The sequence below is a fragment of the Rana temporaria genome, chromosome 1 (genome assembly GCF_905171775.1).
Source record: "Rana temporaria chromosome 1, aRanTem1.1, whole genome shotgun sequence".
NCBI classification, from domain to species: domain Eukaryota; kingdom Metazoa; phylum Chordata; class Amphibia; order Anura; family Ranidae; genus Rana; species Rana temporaria.
The window spans coordinates 345836883-345863076 of NC_053489.1; the positions used below are offsets into that span (position 1 = coordinate 345836883).

General features: G+C 42.3%; 1 protein-coding gene across 2 annotated transcripts in view; it reads right to left on the reverse strand.

Annotated features, from left to right (window-relative positions):
- Nucleotides 1–26194, reverse strand: part of DGKQ (diacylglycerol kinase theta) — a 224149-nt gene that overhangs the window by 8152 nt on the left and 189803 nt on the right. For both annotated transcript variants that reach the window (XM_040361947.1, XM_040361938.1), the window contains exons 17-19: nucleotides 18887–19035; nucleotides 16519–16700; nucleotides 7585–7685 (exon numbers count right to left, since the gene is read on the reverse strand). In XM_040361947.1, the coding sequence (XP_040217881.1) occupies nucleotides 7585–7685; nucleotides 16519–16700; nucleotides 18887–19035 (432 nt within the window). The remainder of the gene's footprint in view (nucleotides 1–7584; nucleotides 7686–16518; nucleotides 16701–18886; nucleotides 19036–26194) is intronic.

A 26194-nucleotide genomic window follows, 5' to 3' on the forward strand; every position in this document is an offset into this window, starting at 1 on the left:
TGGAAGCGCGCCTTGCATCACATTTATATAGGCATCACCGTCCCATCATGCTCCGGCAGGTACCCACGTGGTGGGTGCCTACCCACGTGCACCCACCACGTGGGTACCTACCGGAGCATGATGGGACGGTGATGCCTATATAAATGTGATGCAAGGCGCGCTTCCATCATTACAGCGACAACAGGCGACGAGGCAACATCGGAAGAACAGAAGACCAGAAGAGAAGATGACGCCACAGAAGACCGCGCCGGCTGCCTGTTTGAAATCGAGCTAACACACAAACATAGCAGGCAGCCAGCGCTGAAGAAGAAGGCACCGGAGAGCTGAAGAAGAACCGGGGTTCGCCGAGTCAAGAGCGGAAGAGGGGAGAAGATGGAAGAAGCCCCCCGGAGAGCGGAGAAGACCCCCGGAGAGCGGAGAAGACCCCCGGAGAGCGGAGAAGACCCCCGGAGAGTGGAAGAAGAAGCCCCCCCTGGTAATTGAGCTAATAACGAAGACAGGGGGGGCCTCCGGAGCAGAATAATAAACTATTTTAAAAAGCCTTGTGTTGTGTGTTTACTACATTTTACTTTTTGCCTACAGGTGAATGGATAGGGGTACGATGTACCCCATATCCATTCACTTAGGGTGGGGGGCCGGTATCTGGGGGCCCCCTTATTAAAGGGGACTCCCAGATTCCGATAAGCCTCCGCCCGCAGACCCCGACAACCAATGGCAAGGGTTGTCGGGAAGAGGTCCTGTCCTCATCAACATGGGGACAGGGTGCTCTGGGGTGGGGGGGCCCGCAGTGCGCCCCCCTGCCCCAGAGCACCCACCCCCCCCATGTTGAGGGCACGCGGCCTGGCACGGCTCAGGAGGGGGGGGGGGGCGCTCGCTCGTCCCCACTCCCTTCCTGGCCGGCCGGGTAGCGTGCTTTGGATACGGGTCTGGTATGGATTGTAGGGGGACCCCCTACGTCAATTTTTCGGCGTGGGGGGGTCTCCTTACAACCCATGCCAGACCTAAGGGCCTGGTATGCTCCTGGGGGGGGAACCCATGCCGTTTTTTTCTTTGAAAATGGGCATGGAGTTCTCCCTCAGGAATGCATGCCGCTGTCATTTTTTTTATCCCCGACGCAACTTTAAGCCGTCGCGATCCTCAAAACTCGGCGTAACGTAACTTCGCGCATGCGCAGTACGGCCGGCGCGCATGCGCAGTACGGCCGGCGCGGGAGCGCGCCTCATTTAAATGGGACTCGCCCCATTTGAATAGGAACGCCTTGCGCCGGCGGAATTTTAGTTACACAGCCTGAAATTTCTAGATAAGTGCTTTGTGGATCAGGCACTTAGGTAGAAACTTTAAGGCAGTGTAACTTAAATTGGATTTTTTAAGTTACGTCAGGTTTTTGTGGATCTGGCCCAATGTGTCTGTACCTAGATAATATCCATTTTGAAAAGTTAAAAAGTTGAAAAGTTAAACTTTCGCTTTAAGCACTCCTTGCCCCTTACATGACATGTAACTTTTTTGGGGGGGAGTGGATACTTGGTTTTGACAGGCACTTCTTGTCCCACTTCCTCCTTCCGTTGCTTGGCCACCTAGGAGACTCCTCTTCTCCCCCTAGGTGGCTTCTAACTCTCTGCAAACTTCTGGGACACGTCACAGGTCCTAGAAGATTGCCTGGACACTAGAAGAGTGCAGCGCAGTGCGCCCCTGGCTGTGAAGCCACAATCTTTTCACAGCCGGGCGCCCACAGTAATAATGAAAGCTCCGAGGACAGGAGCGGGGAGAGGAGCGAGGCTTCGGGCCGCCGTATCGCTGGACCGTGGAACAGGCGAGTATGTTTATTAAAAGTCAGCAGTTACACTTTTTGTAGCTGCTGACTTTTAATTAACTGAAAAAAGACTGGAACGCCACCTTAAAGCTGTGATGCAAGTAGTAATTGTTTGACTTGCAGTACCTTAAAGTATTCATACCCCTTGGTTACAACCAAAAAGGTAAATGTATTTTATTGAGATTTTATGTGACAGACCAACAGTCGCACAAAATTGTGAATTGGAAGGAAAATGATAAATAGTTTTCAACATTTCTTACAAATAAATATTTAAAAAGTGTGGCGTGCATTTGTATTCAGCCCCCTTTACTCTGATACCATTAACTAAAATCTAGTGGAACCAATTGCCTTCAGAAGTCAGTTATTAATTTAATTAATTAGTAAATACTGTGTTCTGTGAAGCCCTCAGAGGTTTCTCAGAGAACCTTAGTGAAAAAAAATCAGCATTATGAAGGTCAAGGAACACACCAGACAGGTCAGGGATAAAGTGATGGAGAAGTTTAAAGCAGGGTTTGGTTATGATATATATACAATATACCAAGCTTTAAACATCTCACACAGAGCACTGTTCAATCCATCATCCGAAAATGGAAAGAGTATGACACCTACCAAGACATGGTTGTTCACCTAAATTGACAGGCCAGACAAGGAGAGCATTAATCAGCGAAGCAGCCAAGAGGCCCATGGGAACTCTGGACGAGCTGCAAAGATCCTCAGCTCAGGAGGGAGAATCTTTCCACAGGACAACTATTAGTCATGCACTCCACAAATCTGACCTTTATGGAAGAGTGGCAAGAAGAAAGCCATTGTTGAAAGAAAGCCATAAGTCGTCTTGTTTGCAGTTTGCAAGAAGCCATGTGGGGGACACAGCAAACATGTGGAAGAAGGTGCTCTGGTCAGATGAAACCAAAATTTAAACTTTTTGGCCTAAAAGAAAAAAACACTATATGTGGTGGAAAACTAACACGGCACATCACCCTGAACACACCATCCTCACTGTGAAACATGGTGGTGGCAGCATCATGTTGAGGAGATGCTTTTTTTCACCAGGGACAGGGAAGCTGGTCAGAGTCGATGGGAAGATGGATGGAACCAAATACAGGGCAATCTTAGAAGAAAATCTGCTAGAGTCTGCAAAAGACTTGAGACTGGGGTGGAGGTTCACTTTCCAGCAGGACGATCCTAAACATACAGCCAGAGCTACAATGGTATGGTTTAGATCAAAGCATATTCATTGGCCCTGTCAAAGTCCAGACCTAAATCCAATTAAGAATCTGTGGCAAGACTTAAAAATTGCTGTTCACAATTGCTCTCCATCCAATCTGACAGAGCTTGAGCTGTTATGCAAAGAAGAATGGGCAAAAATGTCACTTTCTAGATGTGCAAAGCTGGTAGAGACATTCCCAAAAAGACTTGCAGCTGTCATTGCAGAGAAAGGTGGTTCTACAAAGTATTGACCCATTTATAATTTTCCTTCCACTTCACAATTATGTGCCACTTTGTGTTGGTCTATCACAGGGATCCTCAAACTACGGCCCTCCAGCTGTTGTAAAACTCCACATCCCATGAGGCATTGTAACACACTGACATTCACAGACATGACTAGGCATGATGGGAATTATAGTTCCTGAACAACTGGAGGGCCGTAGTTTGAAGACCCATGGTCTATCACATAAAATACATTTACATTTTTGGTTGTAACATGACAAAATGTGGAAAATTTCAAGGGGTATAAAATACTTTTTCAAGGCACTGTATGGGCCTTATATTCTAAAAGCAAAAAATGAACATTTTTCCCCAGTGGCGGTTTATAATGCTACAGAGCTAGAATATATATTGCAACACATTGTTAAAAAATGTTTTCTTAAAGTTAAACTTTTTTTTTTTTTTAGGGGAGAAGGATTGGAGCGCCTGTCAGTTTTTATTGCCATCTGTGCTTCTGTTAGACTCCTTTCACACTGAGCCCATAGCGTCTGGGGTAAAACTCCGCTATTTTTACTGCCGACCCTATGGGCGAATTTGCGGCAAATTTCTGCCTGCTAGCGGGCTCTTTTAACCCCCGCTAGCGGCCCGAGAAAATGTTAAAACCGCCCGCAATGCGCTGCTGCAGCAGCACATTGCCAGCGGTATAGCCGCGCTGTCTCATTGATTTCAATGGAGTAAACACACCGCTCCAAAGATGCGAGTAGCATGACTTTTTTTACGGTCCAGCTAGCGCACCGCTTCAGTTTGAAAGTCCTGGGGCTTTCACACTGGAATGAATGGTGCAGCTGTTTGAGGGCGGATTGCAGGTGCTATTTTTAACACTATAGCGCCTGTAAAACGCCCTCAGTGTGAAAGGGGTCTTAAGGAGATTAACCCTCTCGATTTGTCCTGTTTACTATTATCATTGAAAGTCAAAGAAATTACCCACATTTTAGGTTGTCCCCAGAAAAGTAATAGATTTACAGGCATTTCCTCTTAATTCCTGTTTGGCTATGGGACAGGAAGTGAAGGGCAATCTCAATTGGACACAGATGGCGAAAAATATGACAGGGGTTACCTTCTCTTTGTCTATCTAAAATAAAATAAAAAGTTTTGCCTATGGTTCTACTTTAACTCTAAAGCGTGTAACAGTTTTAAATCTCTGCATCACGCAGGAGTCACTACCGTCATTAATGCTTCTTATAGAGGGATCCCAAACTGACAGCATGTAACACAACAGCCAGATAAGTCATGAGGGGTTAGAGATTGAAGTAAACTGGTCCAAATCCTATGATTTGGGACAATTCACTTCAAATTGCATGGTTTAAAAGTGATGGCTCTGGTAAATGCAATACAAGTAGATTTAGGTCCTAGCTGGATGACATTTAGATTGCTAAATTATGGTGACCATTATCCATTTCCATGTTTTTTTGTTTTTCTTATAAAGTACTATTTTCATTCCACTGCTGCTGATCCCCTCCAGCCCTTGTCCCCTGTCAGACATGCAAGGTAGGAACAGAGTTGGATGCATACTGTCATCCTAAAGTTGGAAAGTGCCTGAACCAGGAGCTTCATGTCAACATTACCAGGTATTCTTTTAATAAAGGCTGCATTGTTCAAAAGATTATATAGACACGTTCTAAATAATAAAATCTTTATCATGCTAATTGTATTACTTGCTTGAGCATATACAGTAATACCTTGGATTGCAGGCATAATTTGTTCCAGAAACATGCTTGTAATCCAAAGCACTCATATCAAAGCAAATTTCCCCATAAGAAATAATGGAAACTCAGATGATTCGTTCCACATCCATGTATTTATATAAAAATTATTACGGCAATGCAAAATACAGTACAGTATAAAGTGTATGTGTATACAGAGGTCCGGGGGCAATATGAGCAGTAAAAGGATCAAAGTTTTAACCAGTTGCCTACCTTGGGTGTCTTACAAACGTCCATGAAACCCCCTCCTCTGTGCACAGGAAGTATCTTGTATGCCCTGCACTCTCTTATCTTTTATTATGTCCTGCTCAGCTAATGTGCACAGTCTGATGCCGCGTACACACGATCATTTTTCGGCATAAAAAAAAAACAACGTTTTTCGGCATTTAGAAAAAACTAATTTTTTCCAACTTTATCATTAAAACGACGTTGCCCACACACCATCGTTTTTAAAAAATGCTCTAGCAAAGCGGGGTGTCGTACAACACTTACAACGGCACTATAAAGGGGAAGTTCCATGCGGATGACGCCACCCTTGGGGCTCCTTTAGCTGATTCCGTGTTAATAAAAGACGGTTTGCGCTTTTCTGTCTGTTACAGCGTGATGAATGTGCTTACTCCATTACGAACGGTAGCTTTACCAGAACGAGCGCTCCCGTCTCATAACTTGCTTCTGAGCATGCGTGGGTTTTTAAAGTCGTTTTAGCCCACACACGATCATTTTTTACAACCCGAAAAACTAAATAGTTTAAAACGTTGTTTAAAAATGCAGCATGTTCGAATTTTTTTTTTTCGTTTTTCAGAACCCGAAAAATGATGTGAAGCCCACACACGGTCATTTTAAATGACATTTTTTTAAAACAAAGTTTTTTTCATGACGAAAAATGATCGTGTGTACGCGGCATGAGATCCTATGACTGGGAGCTAGTCTGAAGCCTTTTTTACTGAATGATCACTCTGACTGACAATCTCAGTGAGAATTCAATGTAACATTTCAAGCCAAAACAACAACAAACAAGTACCATAGTAGCCATCTTATCTTCCAAATTCCCTGTCAGACAGATTTGAGAGTGCTACAGCTGACAGAGAAAAGTTTTTATTGTGTGCACAGGGAATTAACTTAATTAACCAGGACATTTTTTTTTAACTAAAATAGTGATTATACAGGTTAAAATGAAAGGGTTAACACTTGCATCTCCTGCTCCATGTTTCTATTTTAACATTGTTAGCTTTAGGATTTACAGTTAAAAATACGTGGTTTAGAGCCGGTTCACACTGGAGCGACCTGGGATCCGAATTGAAGTTGCCACAAGTCACGTGGTTGAGAAAATCAATTTAAGTGAATGGGAGCCATCTTAATGTACACTACTGAAGTCGCTCGGACTTCAGAAAGGTTCCTGTACTACTTCAATCCGACTTGTAGGCAACTTGTACCCATTGATTTCAATGGAAGTCGCCTCAGAAGTCGGATCACTGTCTTAACTGAAGCAACAATACAGGAAGATAACCTACATTTCTCAGGCAAACCCCTCCCTCCCACAGAGCTGATTGTTGTTTGATTGGCCACTGGAAAACCTCCTGTCCTGGAGGCAACATGAAGTCGCCTTGTACTGTCCTGGAGGCAACTTGAAGTTGCCTTGTACTGTCCTGGAGGCAACTTGAAGTTGCCTTGTACTGTCCTGGAGGCAACTTGAAGTTGCCTTGTACTGTCCTGGAGGCAACTTGAAGTTGCCTTGTAAGTTGCCTGATGATTTATACTCAAGTCGTGTCCAAGTTGCCTCCCAAAGTCATGCTGGAAATCGTGTTGCCCCTGTGTAAACCGGGCTCTTAGGGTATATCTGTTTTATTTTAAAATCAGTAAGAACTATAAAATTACTGATGCATTATAAGAAAAATGCCACTTTCTCTGCATCCAATTCGCATAGCAGGAAATTGTGACCGGTTCTCTATGGAGCCGGTTCACACATCTCTGCAGCGGCTCTGTTGCAAATTGCACAGGAGCCCTTTGAGTCTTTTGGTCTATTTCAGGTCCGAATTCAGCCCAAAATTTGGTCTGAAATCGGACCTAAAACTGTGAATAAGAAGGCACTGTGAATGGACTGGACTAACCAGAATGAAACGGTGAATGAACCGCACTCACCGGACTCCTGCTGTGTGCAAGTTCTAGTGCGAACCCAACCTAATGGTGCTTGGGTTAAAAACATTACTGATCAAACTAGAAAACACACTTTTTTTTCTTCAGATTTTTACTTTTTCCCCTTAAAATGCAAATGAATTTAAAAAAATCTCAGTGGACTTTAGGGTCACGAGAATATCAAGTTACAATTCAAAGAAAAATGTTGCTCGTATACCACGTTACTTGCAAACCAAGGTATTACTATATGACATTTTAGTGATTTGGGTAATATCTACTTTAACAAACAAATGAAAGCCTCATCTACTAAACGGATTATAGTCAAAGAGCTGGAAGTTGCTTGGGATGGCATGCTTGAGAATGTTTGGTTATGACCCACAAAGAAAAATAATTGTAGGCACTACATGTCAAAAGCAACAGGCTAAACTGCATTTAGTGAGTGAAAAAGATTACCTGCTATTGAATTTCCCAGGTTCAATTTCACGAGCATGGTGGAAATCCAAACTTAATTCTGCATCAATCCCAATTCCACAATAGTTATTCATTTGGACAATCTGGTAAACATGAAACATGTCATCCTTAAGTGTTCTCTACATCCAATTAAAGTATGCACATTGCTACATAATGCTAGTTAAATATGTGAGGGGTTTATGGTTATAGCTACACAAGCGATTTCAATTTTTTTTGCTGATCTTTAATAGAAAAAAAAAAAAATAGGGTTTTTACCTTTCCATACTATACTAATAAAAACAAGCAAATAAATAAATAAATCAGTTTTGGCTTTAGGTATACTTTAATAGTTAAATGCTAAAACAAAAAAACAGATGTCTGACTAGTTGTGGAGTACAAATAAAATGGAAAGCTGTTAAATCACCATTTATTCCAACAATGGCGCTACATGCCTGGAGTTTGTATGTTTTTCCCTATGTAGGTTTCCTCTGGGTGATCCAGTTTCCGCCCACACTCCAAAGACATGCTGGTAGGCCAATTGGCTCCAGTCTAAACTGGCCCTAGTATATGTATGTATGAATGTGAGAGTTAGGGGCCTTAGATTGTAAGCTCCTTGAGGGCAGTGACTGATGTAAATGCACAATATACAGTATATGTAAAGCAATACGTAAAACTGTTGGTGCTATACAAGTACTTGTAATAAATAAATGCCTTTTTTCATTGCCCCCTATAGTGTTTATGCACTACATAAATTGACAGCGCTGTATAAGTACCAGTAATTAAACAAACTATACAAGTAAACGTGGGCGGGGCAATTCTCAGCTAGCTAAAAAAGTGAATGTGGGAGGGACAATTTGCTCTAAACTGATGGTAATACAACTACAATTCCCTTCTTGTTATTTTATTTTGTTTTGCTGTGTTACACCAGTATTACACTACAAGAGGCATCACTAAATGGCGCACAGTGGCCCACATCCAGATACAGTCACTGTCCTATCCAGGACTGCCACGGTTTCGCCATTTAGAAGCCAGTTCTTCCTTTCAATAATCACCGCTGTCATCCTCACAGAGCTGACAGCGGGAGGTAGCACACTGCTGGATGGAGGTCAGGAGCTGCCCGAGTTAACAAGCAGGCGATTAGTTGCTAGGATGCAGGGAGGTGGGAGGGCTGAGGAGAGTAATGTGAAGGGAAGAAACAGTGATGTAAAGGAAGACTTGATGTGCAGTGGGGACGGAGGACACTGATGTAAGAATGGGATTGTGATATGCAATTTGGGTCAGATCTGTGTGTGCGCACATCTCAGGAGGGTCAGCCCATTGATTTTAGTGGGTTGCACTACCTGTGTGAAACGTGGGAAAAGAAGTCCCTGACCCATTTTTTAAAAATGCACCACAAGCCACATGGTGCTAGGAAAAATAATGCAGCCACAACATCCAATGATTTGTAAGCTGCAATATATTACATTTCTGATTTTCGGTTTAAACATTGTATATGAATTTTGGAAAGAGAAAAGCAGGACAAACACCTTGTTTGTTTTTTGTGTGCAGTCAATTGATAGTTATACTGCTCTTATGCAGAATGCAGGACAGTGGGTGAGATGAAGCCAAAGGGGCATACAATCACTGCCGACGTCACTGCCAGCTTTCTCATCACAACCTTCCAGGCATCCTTTTGGCTTTTCCTATTGCTGGCGACAGAGACTGACAGCCCTTCCCTCCCTCTAACCTTCAGCAGCAGGAAGCTGGAGAGATTCCTGCCTGTTACTAAGGGACCATACAATGTACTGTACATAGGCACAGTGTTAACATTACATTCCTAAGGTTTAAATGGATTTTATGTGCTCCATCCATTGTACATTGGCATGAGTCTTTCTAAACATTTAACCATTACTCACAAAAATATTCAGACTTGCATATTGCTGCTCTGTCACAAGTAACACAGTGGTGATTTTACCCTTGCTCACTTGCAGTGGGGCTGCCCCATTCACTGCAAGGGTTAAACCTTCCCCACAGATGGGCTTTAACACTCAGAAGAGGTTAACACAAAATATACATAGTGTAATACTTGTGAGTGTGCTCACAAGTCTATTCATTGGGTTCAAAATGGCTAAAATCCTAAATACTGTAAGCATTTAAATGATTTACATTTACATTATGGCAATGTGCTAAGTGGGGGTGTGTCTCTGTGCGTCTGTGTAAATCCAGGAAGTGAACAGGAAGCAGCTTCAGCTGCCCACAGTTAAAATGATTGCAGCCAAACTCAGTGAAGGGAGATTTCTGCAGCATATTATTTTATATACATACATACATACATACATACATACATACACACACATACATACATATATACACACACACACACACACACACACACACACACACACACACACATATTTCTACAGAATCACAGTGTGTGTATCACAAATTATGTGAGCAAACTGCAGTTTCTCTTTAAAATCAAGAGAGCTAGGAGAAGGATTTCATTTAGTAACCATCTACTAAATCAGATTTAAAGTGGACTTACTTAAATACAGTTATACAATTTAGCAAATCTCTGCTTGGCTTCAGACAGATAGGAAGTGTATAATTATAAAGTAGCATGTGCTTAGATAAGCAGATGGTGAGCACACACTAAATGGCTTCTGCGAGTACTGATAGCCAAGAATGGGGACTGGCATACATAAGAGAGAACAAGTGTTCTTTAATTTAGGTGTCCGTTTAATAAACTGTGAAGTTTTTTCTCCGTTCAGTTCACAGCAGTTCACGGCAGTTCTCATGAGGAGAATTATCTCCTCTGCAGCCGGTTTAATAAACTGAGAACTTCAGTTCTCAGATGGTGAACAGAGGTGAAGTTTTTTCTCTGAAAACAGCCGAGATCTGTGTAAAAGTGGGTGGACTGCATGTAATCTCGTGAGATTTTGTGAGATTATGGTGCAGCCGAATTCAAACAGTGAAACTAACGTTTAAAAGAACATGTAATTAATGTTTTCAGACATGTGATAATAAATATATATATATATATATATATATATATATATAAAATTACATATATATATATAAATACTGTATGTATGTGTGTGTGCATATGTATGTATGTGTATATATATATATATATATATATATATATATATATATATATACACACACACATATATACCGTATTTATCAGCCTATTGTGCGCACCCGCGTATAGCACGCACCCCTACTCTGGACGTGAAATTCCTGAATTTTATTTATTTTTTATTACTTACAGTTTTGGTGTCTTGCCTGGCGTCCATCGGCGGCCTTGTCCGGTCTGGCGTCCGTCTGCGACCTGCGCTGTCTCTGAGCCGATCCCTGCTTCCCGCGCTGTGTTTGAACGCCGCCGACATATACCGAGCGCAGTACACTCGGGCACGCTCGGCTCCTCTCGCATAACCTAGAAGGGAGCCGAGCCTGGCCGACTGTACCCGAGTATACTGCGCTTGGTATATGTCTGCGGCAGCGTTCAAACACAGCGTGGGAAGCAGGGATCGGCGGCAAAGTTCAAACACAGTGCGGGAAGCAAGTATCGGCGTATATCGCGCACCCACAATTTTGCCCTGATTTTAAGGGAAAAAAAGTGCGCGTATACGCTGATAAATACGGTATATATATGTGTGTGTATGTGTGTGTATGTGTATGTATATACACACACATACACATATATACACACACACACGTGTTATATAGTGTGTGTGTGTGTATATGTATATATATATATATATATATATATATATATATATATATATATATATATATATATATATACATACACACACACACACACACACACACACACACACGTATATTGTTGTTAATATTCATTTTTAACCCACTGGTGTTGAAATTAGGAAGAAATAAGCCTTCTTCCTCTTATCACACCAGCTTCTCTCCCAGATTCTCCACCTCTGAGCTGGTGAATCTGGAAGGGAGATATTTCAGGTGAAGAGCTGTGAAATCTTCAGATCACGGTTTATTAAACTGGCCGTTTGTGACAAAACATCCATGTGCTGTGATGTGAAGTGAAGAATGTGTTCTCTGCTCCTTATCACAGTTTATTAAACCGGCAATGCTCTGTGATAAGCAGTGATCAGCCGTGATCATCATGATCTCCGCTTATCACGGTTTATTAAACGTACACCTTAAAGTGATATTCCTGTTCCCAGTTTTGTGCAGTCTCTAGAGCATTACCATTCTATGAAAGTTTCCTCTGTCTAAAGGGTGTCACTTTTATCTCCTTGGTAACACCCCAATCTGTGCGCTATCATCGACTGGTGGCCTGTGTGTTGGATGCATGCAAAGTAGGGGCCCCTGATGCTGTGCCCAGTTGATGCATTCGCAGTAGGGGTTGCAACCCTTTAGAGAGTCAGCCTGGGGCAGGGTTAAGAAAGGGTTAATTGAAGGGGGCAGATACTTCCCCTTCAGACCTGTTTATTAAGCAGGCTGGTTGATGGCTGTTTTGCCATCTGTAGTGAGGAGGCCTGAATACTGTCTGGAAGGCTCCATGCGTGGACTTTGACTTGCTGGGTGAAGCTGGCTTGTAAAAGACTTTAGTTATTGCATCTACTGTGGCTAAAACACTGAAAGTTAGCCCTATAAGCATGTGTTGTGCTAAACGGAATTTACCTGCTGTGTGTGTGTGAACTGTATTTGAAGACAAATCTGTTTTTTTTTTTTTTGTTTCATGCTTAACAAAGCAAATTTTAAGTTGATCAAACCGTCTCCCAGCAACCTGTTTACCCTTCTGATCCAGACAATTGGTGGAGAATGCATTGGTCAGTTTGAGGGGAACAGACCAGTCCCATGTCCTGGGTTAAAGCTGCACAGATTATAAAAACAATCGGAAAAAAACAATGTAGGAGCTAATTGCTAATGCACAGGCAGTCGCTGCGCAACAAGAGACAAACCACTTACTGGTGGAACAGATAACAGGTTTATAGAAGGCAGTAACCCAGCAGGCTAAAATGGTGAGAGGTTGTAACAGGTGCTCCATGCGCCTGTTCCATTGCTAATATACAGGTGCTTTCGGCACCGTAATGCGTTCCATGCTGGAACGCATACGGCGCCGGCGCCGCCCTGCGTTCCAGCGTGGAACGCGGAAGTTGAAATCAGTGCAATTCACTGCACCTGATCTCCTCCCTATAAAGGCATTCAATGGAGATACAGCCGGCGTTCTATTATTGTCAGCCGTAGCCTGTCAGCTCAGCTATCTTACACATGATGCTGCCTTTGCTCCCTTTGCCGGAAACACCGCTCCAGGAAACAACTACTACTTTGCTGCTAAGACTTCCTCTACAACAACAGCATTGCTGGGAACTACCTTCATGCCTTGAACACCTTGCACCATGGACATTCCATCTCCTCCATAGAGATACCTACAAACGGATAAGTAGTCATTTCTTCATTTGTAGTACTATAGGAAGATCCAATTCTAATGTTTCATCTATAACAATTGTAGTATTATAAATACCGTGTGGATATTACTATATCTTCTGGGAGATACTATTGTGCTAAAGCTTATTGCAAAGGAGTACCTTAAAAGGGACAGCTACCTCTTAATTATGACAGCAATATTTACCTCAAGTATGCTACGCTAAATACCCAAGCTATATTGCCTCTCATATGTAACCATTGCTACATCTCTAATTATAGCACATGTCTGCAAATATATTTACCTGAGCTATACTGCCTCATATTAGATCTACAATAATTACCTCAAGTATGCTACTATAATTACCTGAGCTATATTGCCTCTCATACGCAAGTACTATTACTCAACTAAAGTACCTGTCATATACAACTTCTATTTACTACGAGTTGGACATAAGTACAAATCCTCATAATCCTTGTTCTAATTGTTTGAACAGGTTCGCTCTAACTTTTCTATGCTAGGGGTTGATGCTATTTCATAGCATCTCCCCTAGTGGCCCAATACATCTCTACATGCCAAGGTTGATATGATGTAGAGAACCCCCAAACTCCTGTTGCTAGGAGTGACGCCTGGGGTTCCTTACTGATAATCACCTGCATGTAGTGGTGTATTGGGATATTGACCTTGAACTATAATTTTTAAACGCTAAGCTCTGGTCGCATGTTGTAATGCTTCCATGCTTAGTAGCTCAACGCCTTTTTTTATGGGACACAAAGATGATGTATAGATCCCCCAAACTCCTGTTGCGAGGAGTGCCACCTGGGGCCTAATACCGAGTTGTCGCATAGAGAATCGCATTGAAGTCCTTGCGAACAGCAGTTGTGGTTCACTCCGTTCACCAGTGCTGTTACAGAGGTAGCCCTATTATGATGGGTGACCCACGGAAGGCAGTACAGAGGACCCTGCAAAAGATGACGGCCATAGATAATGTTGAAGCTTATTTGGTGATGTTTCAGCAGATTGCACAAGGAAAGGACTGCCTGAGAAAGATAGGGCTGATGTGTTGGCTCCTTTCCTCAACAAGGCATACTGTGACTTACATACAGGACTATAAACTGCTAAAGGCGGAAATACAAGCCAGGCTGGGAGTGACTGGCTTTGCGGTCAAACCGAGTTCATGCCATGCCAGACAAGACCAAGCCTGCCCGTGCGCAGCTGTATCACCTAAAACCAGAGGAGAAGACACCCACTCAGATTGCGGAGCGAGTTGCACTGGACTGTTTTCTGCATGGTCTTTCTAGGGAGCTCCATGGGTGGCTCAGTCGGAACCTTAGCCCCTGGACGAGATGGCTGCTGCTGTTAAACGCTACAGCTGTGCAGAAAGTTTCCATGAGGGTCCCTCCGTCACCAGAGAGCTGGGTCGAACCAAGGAAGTGTATTCCAGCACCAAGGTGGCACCTGTTGACCGCATGGTGTCTGCTCGGGTGCATAACACAACTGCCAGAAGGACCCCAGCGTCAAACCCTTCTGAGAGCCGGCAGGGGGAAAGGGAACCCTGTGAGGTTCACTGTTGGTCCTGCGACTAACTGGGCCATGTAGCAGCCCAGTGTCCAAGACAGGAGGAGCCAACAGAATACGGCATAGGTCAACATCATTCCATGTATGCCTATGCAGTATAGCGTCAAACCCTTCTGAGAGCTGGCAGGGGAAAGGGAACCCTGTGAGGTTCACTGTTGGTCCTGTGACTAACTGGGCCATGTGGCAGCCCAGTGTCAAAGACGGGAGGAGCCAACAGAATGTGACATGGGTCAACATCATTCCATGTATGCCTATGCAGTATGTGCTGCAACCAGCCTGAATCCGTATGAGTGTGTGTTGCGGGTCAATGGACAGGAGGTGGTAGCGTTACTTGATTCAGGAAGTGTGGTCACCCTGCTCTGATCGGACAGGCCCCAGGTGTAACGGACATATGCATGCTGCCGGGACAGTTATAATCTTCATGCAGGGAGGACTACAAGGAACTGCATGGCTTGTCACAATTGGATGTACCACATTGTATTCTGAGCTCAAAGGGTTAATTGGACAAGTCTCTTTCATTGCTGAATGCTAATGTTCCCTTCGCATAGCTAATGAGAACTCTCTTTTATGTAGATAACAGCCCCCCTGTGAGGTGTATGCTGATGGGGATTATGTGTGAGTGATAATTGTTTTAAAGGTTAATTGAATTCTATTGAGAAAGGAATGTGCCTGGCCAGAAAATGTTAAGTGGTTTGCGGTGCCGAAGCGTCTAGAGACTGGTCAAGTGATTAATTCAAGGAGATGTCATTGTTTCAGGGGGTCTGTGTTGAAGCCCCCTACTGGGTGAAGGGAGGGCGGAAACTGTCATTGTTCTTGTAACAGTTGTAAGCAGATATAAGCAGGTGAAATATGCCAAATAGAGTCAGTCTGCTTGACTCTGCAAACTTAGCCCGTCTCGTTTCTTGGAAGGGCGTTCGATGGGATATACCGGCGGTACTTGCATATCGCAGCTTGCCAGGGAAAAGGACTTCTCCAACGGCTGAGACCCTCACACCACTGGGTAGCCGTTACACCAGGGAAAGGTGATGCCAGAGGAGTAGATCAAAGTCCACTTATAGAGTCTTCCAGGCAGCATTCAGGTCTCCTCACCACAGATAGTAAAACAGCCATCAACCAGCCTCTCTGGCCAGCTGCTTAATAAAACAGGCCTGAAAGGGAAATACCTGCCCTCTTCCATGAACCCTCTCTTAACCCTGCCCCAGGCTAAAATATTAACATGCCATTCAGTATTTTGGAGCAGTGGCACATATACAGTACAGACGCTGCGGCAGGTGCATGCACAGTAGTGGCTTCTGACTTTCTAAGATCTAAAACTGTGCCTAGCCTGTGCAATACTAGGCTTTGAAAACTGTTAGATCTCAGAAAGACAGGAGCCACTGCTGCACGTGCAACAGTCAGACAGTGTCAGGTGCCCTTAGTGCACACACTTTGGCCTGGGCACAGCACCAGTTACCCTACTACTCTGCATAGGGCACATGCCTGAGTAAAAAAAAAAAAAAAAAAAAAAAGACATTACTTACACTATTTGCATACAGCTTTATGTAAAGGCCGATTGTTACTTTTAGGCTTTAATACTGCAATAATCTGCGAAAGTCAAGGCCAAGTGTGCTGTGTACTTAGTTACAGCACAATACCTCCTTTTGTCCCCTTTTTCCTGGCTTGTGTACCTTTGTTTACATGGAATAGGCGAAACCTATTTCCTGAGTGGGGAGGACCTAGAGAAGAAAATGTGCTGCATAAAGCTGGCTAAAAAATAACAAAAGAGCGCACAGGCTCATAGTGCAGTTAACCAAAAAAATAAAAACAAAGTAAAATATTGCGCCCACAAACAGTAGTTAACATCATTGTGGTTAAGATTAAAATTAACCGTTATGTCACTTTAGGTACACAGCTCACTCGGTCCTCTGAATTCTGGAGATTTGATTAAAACTGACAGGTTCCCTTGCAAAGAAATAAAGTAACCATACCTTTGGTGGCTCCGGTTCTGAAATACCATTTTCCATGGAGTCAACAACCTCCTGAGCATCAAGAAGTATTGTCCAGCGATCCATAAGAACATTTTCTGCTTCATCAACATATAAAAGGATGGAATATGGATCTTCGCCACTGTAACCTGCTCCCCATCGCAGAACTCTACCCAGATCATTACCTAGAAGAGAAATGGCTGCCGTGAAACATTTGGCACATGAAGCAGTGAAGATCTGAGGCAGTTAATAAACATATGACTTGCTAAAAAAAAGAGAAAAAAAAAAGATAATTCAAAATACTGCAGATTCTCTAGATAAGAATAATCCCTTTACAGCATGCACCTTCTTTACTGCATAGTCAGCTCCTGGGATTCTGAAGTTTTTACAAATTGTGCCATGTCCAACTGTTTGCAACCTGCAATACACTACTGTTAGAAGTAACATACAGCCATTGGGGGGGGGGGGGGAATAGAAAATAAAAATTCTCCTCATAAGTGTCAGGTTCCAACAATAATGTCGGATGATTTGGATGTCACACAAACACACACAGGGCCACCAGGGAGCGCTGGCTGCACTGTCTTATTGCTTACTGTTGTGGCATCCCCTGCAGAGCTGCCAGCTTCACCTCCTTTTTCTCCCCCTGGCCGTGCTGCAGGGGGATTGTTATCTGTGACCCCACCCCCCCCGCTTTTCATACCCCAACCCTACAGCAGTTCCGGTTTCCCTCCTCTTCTATTCTGTGGGCGCATAGAGAGATTTTTCAGGATGAAGAGCCAGTAAATATGTCCTATTTACAGTCCTCTTCCATTCATGAATGAACACAGTGAGTGATTGGTACCAATCGCTTCTGTTTACATTCATCACCGAACCATAGTAAACCATGTTAACTATGCTTTAGTTTGTGAATAACCAAGGAGTCTCAAAATCCTTCCAATTACTTCACTGTCGAGTGCAGCTGAGGCTGTAGAAAAAGTGACTGGGGAATCTCTGTTCTCAGGCCCTGCTATCAGTCTCAAATGTAAGACCTCAGGGGTCTATTTAGAAAAAATTAAGGATTTGTTCTAATGTGTTTTGCTCGCTGAAGAGCAGTCAGCATTCGGAACGTTCTTCAGAGGGAAATTGACAGGTGGTGAGCAGGCATATTGCCTCCTCGCCACCTGCTTTAATCCCGCACTAGCGCACCGCAACCACATGCTTTGAGCGGAATTGAAAAGCATTTGCACTGCAGTGCTATTCACCTAAATGGGTCTTGTTCAATGGGGGTATCATTTCTGTTATGGCTGCAAAGCATCACGTCCTTGGCATTTCAGTAAGGCTGTATGGGGCCCTGGGAAGGGGTTAACATCTCCGGGCATTCAGGGGGTTAAGTGTGTGTCTTTTTTTTTCACGAAGAATCTTTATTCCAGGGAGAAGAAAGAGATCCTTCCCTCTGTACAGAGCCCTGTGCGCATGTGTCCTGTACCCAGAAGTGGCCAGAGTACATGTACATCGCTGTGCCTGTAGGAGCCGCCCGTAAGGAGTATCGCAGTGGTATTGTAAAAATTGCTCTGGTCCATAAGAGGATTAAAAGGTACAAAGGCTGAAGTGGTTAAAACACCTGTAAGGAAGGTTACCAGATACCATATCTTTTTGTACAATTCAAAGCCTCCAAGGAAATCTGTGTAGGGCCCTTGATTTGTGTACTGGAGCATTATCATTTTTCTTTAATGCTGTAAATTCTGTCAACCTCCCTTAAGGTTAAATTGGCAGCTAGTTTGCAGCAATCTTGGTTCTTATGCATGAGAAGCTGCCAAGAAAAATTTAGAGGGAAAACAAGGGCTTTTGCTAAGCCTTCATAAACTCACACAATAAAGTACTTGGACAACTCTCTTGTTTTTCTGCAAAACTTTCAGACTCTTTTTACATGGTAGTGATTTCTAACAGTCGTTTGTAGCATGTACGTAGTTTCTGACAGTATCCTGCAAATTGTCGGCAGCCTCCCTAGTGTAGTATAAAGACATTCATAACATATCATAGTATCAGTAAAGGTGATTTCCAAAAATGGACGTGTTTCACATCTCGTTGCTTAAAATAAAAAAACAACACATAAATCAGAAAGGTATTGTGATTAAAATATGTTTTCTGTCCAGAATGGCAATTTTACCTATTACATCTATTTCCACTATTGGACATGTGTTTGGTTTAGCTGAATCAAAATGAGGCAACCTTAGAATCTACCTACACATTTTCAAGGGAATGTTGGAAATGGCCAGTGTGTAAAAGTATGAACAAATATATATATTACACATACTTTGTATATATAGACTTTTTTTGGGAGTGTTTTCTTCTAGAAAGCAACTGCTACATCATCAAACTGTTGTAGAATTACCTGTTCCTAGAGGTAAGACTGCTATAGATGGTTCTGTGCATGCCAATTTGTGCCGGATTTCCTCAAGTGCACCAAGCACCCAACCAACTGTACCATCGCCACCGCAAACAAGTACTCGAAAAAAAGGGACTTTAGCGAAAGTATGAAATCTATAAGGAAGACAAAAATTATAATTTTATAATAAATAACCAATAATCATACACTGCTAGGTTTTCTATGCACGTTTTAATGCATTCTACTTTGTTGGAATTTGACAATAAATTAAATGTTGGATAAAGCAGAAGTTACCCTGGGTGGGGATGGTTACCTTGCGCTGGAAAAACATCAAACTTAATGTATATTTGATTTAAAGGGACACACAAAGAGCTCAAACTTGCATTTATGCGTATGCACGTCAATGCAGGGCACATATGTGAATTAGCTTTTTATCAAAAACATCTGCAAGGTTATGTGCATGCGTTGACATGTGCATTCAATCACAAAGGTGTAATGGGGGTCTTAAATACACTTTTTCCCCAATATTAGTTTAGTGGTTGATTTCATTCCCTGTGATGTAAAAGGTTTACAGGGGAGAAAGGCCTCCAGATAAGATGAATATATATACAGTACATGGTGTTATAAAGCGGAACTGAATTCTCAACATTAACTATTTTTAATCCTTATGCTGTTAGCCTTAGTAAATAGATATAATGGTATAATCTATTTACTTATTTTCTTGGAGAAAAACAGTATGGTACATACAGGGAGTATAAATTGTGCTACAGTTAGGGTTAGAACATATACCCACGCAGGGGTTTTAGGAGTCATATAGGAACACCAGTGAGTACATAACACAAAAATGCATAAAATGAGAACATGACCTGATAAACAGAGGGATAAGGCCCCTTTCGCACATGCTGCCCATTTGTCTGTTTTTCATCCATGCATTGATGGATGCAAAATGGAAATCAATGCATTTCTATAAAAAAAACAGATGTAAATGAATGATCATCCATTTACATCAGTTTACATCCGCAATCATCTTTTTTTTTTTTTTAAATCAAGCGCCCAGAGGCGATTCAGTTCGCATGTGTAGCGCTATATAAATTTTTCACCTCACTCAAACTGAGCAAAGCTCTATTCTTCTTCCGTTAAAAAAAACAGTTCGAACGAAAAAAGGATGTAAACTGACAGTTTTTCATCTATTTTTGCATTGATGTAACAAAAACTGGTGAAAAACTGATGAGCACTGATAAACAATTGATTAAGAACCGATGACCACTGATGAAAAACGGATGATTACATCAATTTTGATGTGACTGAACTGATGAAATGAAAGGTCCGCATGTGTGAAAGGGGTCTAAATTAAACATGAGATACAGGGAAACCTGCAGTCATGTCTTTTAGAGTTCAGCCAGTGAATTTGTACATAAATGGCCGAGTGGGAGCTTCCCTGTTCTGAGTGAACGTACCCGTACGTCACTCAGAGTGGGTGCTCGTGCAGCTGCAGATTCCGTGATGGCTGTGTCCAATCACAGCCTTCACAAACCAAAGTCACGTGTCTGTGTCAGCTCTCCCCACTAATCTCAGTGAGAGCTCAGTGGGTGGGGGAGCGGGGGGATGCTGCAGCCTGTGCTGGCAGCTCTCTGTAAGTGATGATTTTACACAGAGAGCTGTCACAGATCGCACAGACTGCAGCCATTACCACATAGTAAACCAAGCACCACTGTCCCTGTCCTATAAACATTTGTCCAAGTGTCCCCATGAGCATCTGTACCAGTACACAAAACATCCGTCATAGTGTCCCATCATAGGTAACAGTGTACAAAAACATCTGCAATAGTGTTCCATTGGAACATCAACATCTGACAGTGTACAAGTTCACAAAAACATCTATGTGTACCAGTGTCCCACCAATAAATAAAAAATGTAAAGTGCCCCATGCCCCCACCTCCCACAATTTAAGGGCGAACGCACACATTGGTCCCATACACATACGTAAATGGCGATCGCACCACACACGGGAGGTATCCCTGCAGCAGACATCAGAGCGAGAGCAATATTTCTAGCACCAGACCTCCTGTGTAACTCTAAACTGGTAACCAATATAGGCTTATAAAGCGTCACCTATAGAGATTTTTAAATACCAAAGTTTGGTGCCATATCACAAATGTACACAATTTTAAAACGTGACTTATTTAGTATCTATTTACCTGTTGCAACACCATATTTTAACAAACATTTGTTTTTTTTATTGTCTTTGTGTGCATTGAAATGATTAAATTTTATTTATACATTAGTGTGTAAAATTGCATTCGAAAAACTGCTGTGCAAATACAATGTTACATACAAATTAGCAAAACCACAATTTCGTTCTCTAGGGCCTCTGCTACAAAAATATATAATGTTTGGGGGTTCCAAGTAATTTTCTAGAAAAAAATCTGATTTTCTGATCTGGATAATGCCTGATGGTGCTCCTTGGATGTTGGGCCTCTGTATGTGGCCAGGCTGTGTAAAAGTCTCACACATGTGGTATCGCCATACTCAGGAGGAGTGGCAGAATGTGGTGTAGTTACAAGTATGCCTATGCTGCTTGTGAGAAATAACTTCATATGACATTTTTGTGAAAAAAAATGAATTTCTTAATTTTTAAAATGAATTGTGGGAAAAAAATTACATCTTCAAAAAACTTGCCATGCTTCTTACTAAAATCTTGGACAGCCTACTTAAAAAAATGTAATTTGGGGTATGTTTGTACTGTCCTAGCATGTTAGGGCCTCAAGAAATGAGACAAGCAGTGAGTAGATCAGGTGTGATAAATTTTAAGGATTGGCACCATAGCTTGTAGAGTCTAAAGCCTCGTACACACAATCAGATTGTTGGCAAGGGATTGTGTGAAGACAGACTGTTGGCCTAAAATCCGACCGTTGGTACGCGCTTTCAGACAATTGTTGTCCAACTTTCGGCCAACAAATGTTGGATGGCAGGCTAGTAAATTTTCAGCTGTCTCTTGTCAGATTTTCTTACCGTCTGTACAAGTTTGTCACAAAAAAGTCCAAAGTACAAACACACATGCTCGGAATCAATGCTCACCAAACACGACATTAGCAAAAGGTGCCCAAAGGGTGGCGCTCAAGAGCTGAAATTCCTTGTAGTACGTCACTATGTTCGTGTTTGTTGGCCAACAATTGAGTGCTGTTAGTATGCAAGACAAAATCCAGGCACACGCCCTTTTGACAAAAGTCTGACGCTCGGTTGGCCAACAATCTGATCATGTGTACAAGGCTTAACTTTCACACAGACCAAATAATATACACTGATTTGGGTTATTTTTACCAAAGAAATGTAGCAGTATAAGTTTTGGTCAATCTTTATGAAGAAAAATTACTTATTTGCTAAATGTTATAACAAAAACTAAGAAACACATACTTTTTTTCAAAATATTCAGTCTTTTTTTTTTTGCACTACAAATTTAAAAACAGCTTTGATTAAATACAGCTAAAAGAAAGCTCTATTTGTGTGAAAAAATTATAACATTTGTTTTATGACTGAGTAATTGTCATTCAAAGCGCAACAGCACTGAAAGCTGAAAATTGGCCTGGGCAGGAAGGGGGTGAAAGAGCCAAGTATTGAGGTGGTTAAAAGTCGATAAGCTAAACAGATATGATGGATGGTAATCATGTATCATACAAGAGGGTCATGTGGCCGTGAGTTTGCAATGAAGAGAAAAAGAAAAGGCGAAAGGAAAATAAAAAAAAGGAGGAGGGAACACCCCTCAAGCCAAAGGGTAAGGTGGGGAAGAGACCTGAGGGGCAAAACAGAAATAGGAGGGTAATGTTTTTTTTACATTTATTTAATTGCTTCCTGTTTTTTGGCCGAGGCATATGATGTCATATTACAGCAGTCTTTATTGGCATTTTAGTTTTCTTTTATCTGGAGGAGGAGAGGAAGGGTTTTCTCAGCCAAGCACATCCTCCTGCTTTCATGCCTTTGCTAAGGGCAGATGGTGTCCAGGAAGTAAATGCTACATGAATCATCTGCATCTGCCCTTACACAAGATGGCAACAGCTAAAAATGCTAGGGGGAGTTTTTCAAAGTGATCTCTAAACAAAATAAACACGGAGACATGGGTGATTTTGCTGTGAATATTAAAAATGGATTAAACAGTGTTTTTAGTGCTCAGACTTCCAGCGCGACTTTCAGAGGCGACTTCGACACCACTTGAGCATGAACCACAGGGCGATCTGGGGAGATTTACAACACGACTTGAAGTCGTCTCCAGGCCAGGAGACTTTCCAGTGGCCAATCAAACAACAATCAGCTCTGGGAGAGGGAGGGGGAGGGAGAGGTTTGCCTGAGAAATGTATGTTATCTTCCTGGAAAGTCGCTTCAGTTAAGACAGTGATCAGACTTGGAGGCGACTTCCATTGAAATCAATGGGTACAAATCGCCTACAAGTCGGATTGAAGTAGTACAGGAACTTCTTCTGAAGTCGGAGCGACTCGAGTCGTGTGTATTAACACCGCTCCCATTCACTTGCATTGTTTTTCTCTACAGCGCGACTTGGGACGACTTGAGGCGACCTCAAGTCGCCCCAGTGTGAACCGGCTCTAAAAGTCTGCTATAAACACAGAATTCAGGCTGCAGAATTCTGTATATGTTGTAGTTGATTAGTAGTGGAGTTAGGTACACCAGACCTGGAGCATTGCAGTTGTCGAGTCGGGAGAACACAAAACACAAGGATCAGCTTTTCATCTACAGGGTATGATAGTATAGGACGCAGACGAGCAACGGTTCTCAAGAGAAAAAAATATGTTCTGACAACATTTTGTACATGTGGTCAAAAGGTGGCATCAAATATCACCCTGGGATTTTTCAATTTAGACTAAAGCTTAAGTACAGTGCCATCTATAGCTATTGGGACTGGTCTTACGTGATTGATGGAGGTGCCAATAAGCATGACTTCAGTCTTGTCAGTTTAAAGGGGTTGTGAAGGTTTCGGTTTTGAATTTTTAAAAACATTTTTTTTTTTTTTAAAACACACGTCACTTTTACCTCATCTATGCAAGGGTTTTGCACAGAGAAGCCCCGATCGTCCTCTTCTGGGGTCCCTCAGCGGTTCTCCTGGCTCTTCCTGATCTCGAGTGCCCCTAGCCACTTTCCATGGGGGCACTCGTGCTGCTGCAGACAGCAGGACTCGGCCCGACCCCCAGCTCCCATGTCACTGGATTTGATTGACAGCAGCACCTGAGACAGCAGCTGGAGCTGCTCTGCTCATTCCCAGGTAAGTAAAAAAGGGGGCTGCTGTACTACAGAAGGTTTTTCACCTTAATGCATTTCGTTAAGGTCAAAACCCTCAAGGATTTACAACCCCTTTAATTAACCACTTCAGCCCCGGACCATATTGCTGGTCAATGACCAGGCCCCTTTTTGCGATTCGGCACTGCGTCGCTTTAACTGACAATTGCGCGGTCCTGCGACTTGGCTCCCAAACAAAATTGGCATACTTTTTTTTCCACAAATAGAGCTTTATTTTGGTGGTATTTAATCACCTCTGCGGTTTTTATTTTTTGCGCTATAAACAAAAACAGAGTGACAATTTTGAAAAAAATATGAATATTTTTTACTTTTAGCTGTAATAAATATCCCCCAAAAATATATATATAAAAAAAAAAAATTTCCCTCAGTTTAGGCCGATACGTATTCTTCTACATATTTTTCAAATAAAATAACCGCAATAAGCATTTATTGATTGGTTTGCGCAAAAGTTATAGCGTCTACAAAATAGGTGATAGTTTTATGGCATTTTTATTAATATTTTTTTTTACTAGTAATGGCGGCGATCAGCGATTTTTATCGGTACTGCGACCTTATGGCGGACACTTTTGACACATTTTTGGGACCATTGGCATTTTATAGCGATCAGTGCTATAAAAATGCATTGATTACTATAAAAATGCCACTGGCAGGGAAGGGGTTAACGCTAGGGGGCGAAGAAGGGGTTGATTATGTTCTCTGTGTGTGTTCTAACTGAAGGGGGGAGGGGACTGACTTGGGGAAATGACTGATCGCTGTTCATACATTGTATGAACAGACGATCCGTCATTTCTCCCCGACAGGACCAGGAGCTGTGTGTTTACACACACAGCTCCCAGTTCTCGCGGGTGCCCGTCGGTGATCGCGCCTGCCGGGCACGCGCGTTGGCACCAGGGGAGAGCGCGCACGCGCCCCTATTGGCTGCAATGTGAGATGACGCATAGCTACGTGATCTCGCACAGCCGAGCTGACCTGCCGCCGTATAACTGCGGCAGCTGGTTGGCTAGTGGTTAAAGGAAATTTTGGGTCATCCAAGTTTTTAGATCCTAAATACAGTTAGATACGAGATGTCCAGAGGTTGCTAGAAGTGGAGCAAATTATCACAATTTGTACATTTTGAGGCTTGGTACTGGCTTGTAACTCTAGTAACTATTCCTGGAGTGCCATTATGGTAAAAATGAAATCAGAAGCATTATAATTGAAATATCCAAGAGCAAAACAAGACAAAAAAATCATCAATCAACAGAAGGGCAAACTAGACGCAATCCCTTTCCTACACTACCAATATTAAGAAAAAACAGTACATCTTAACACACATATATTCAAAGATAATTTACACAAGACCATCTGTAACAATTACATTGGTTGTGAAGTGGGTGACTGAAATAAATCTAAAATATATAAATATGTGTAATAAAATATATTCAGGCCACTGCCGCATGTACTAAAGACAGAACATGCAGTGTGTGGGTGGCTGTGGTAGGTTTAATTAACAGTCAGGGAATTCTCTAAAATAGATACTTTTGTGTTGAAAAGTAAAATTCAAAGCTGCCACGAGTGTATTTTTCACAGCGTTGCATATTTGAAAACAGCCATCAGAAAAAGTTAATACATTTACAGTAGTTGAGACAATGGAAAGACACATATCCGCAATGCACAACAAAGCATATTTAACTTTCATTCTCACACTTCAGATTTTGACTCATGGAAATTTTGAGTCCACCCCTAGTCTAATTCCTCGCCTATTGCTATAGAAACAAATGCACAAAACAGAAAACATACGTTCCTAGGCATGTCATCTATTCTACCTGCATTCTGCTCTGTCTTTATGCTACACAAGGGTGCAACTTTAACAAGAGATACATTGAAAGTGAAAACCACAGATTTTAATTTCTATGTTTGTACAGCATGATAACCCATAAATAAATGGGATCATAATATTTTACATGCAATTAATTTATTATCCGCAAGAAGAAAGAGGATTTTGAACTTGCTGGGCAAAATTACATTTGT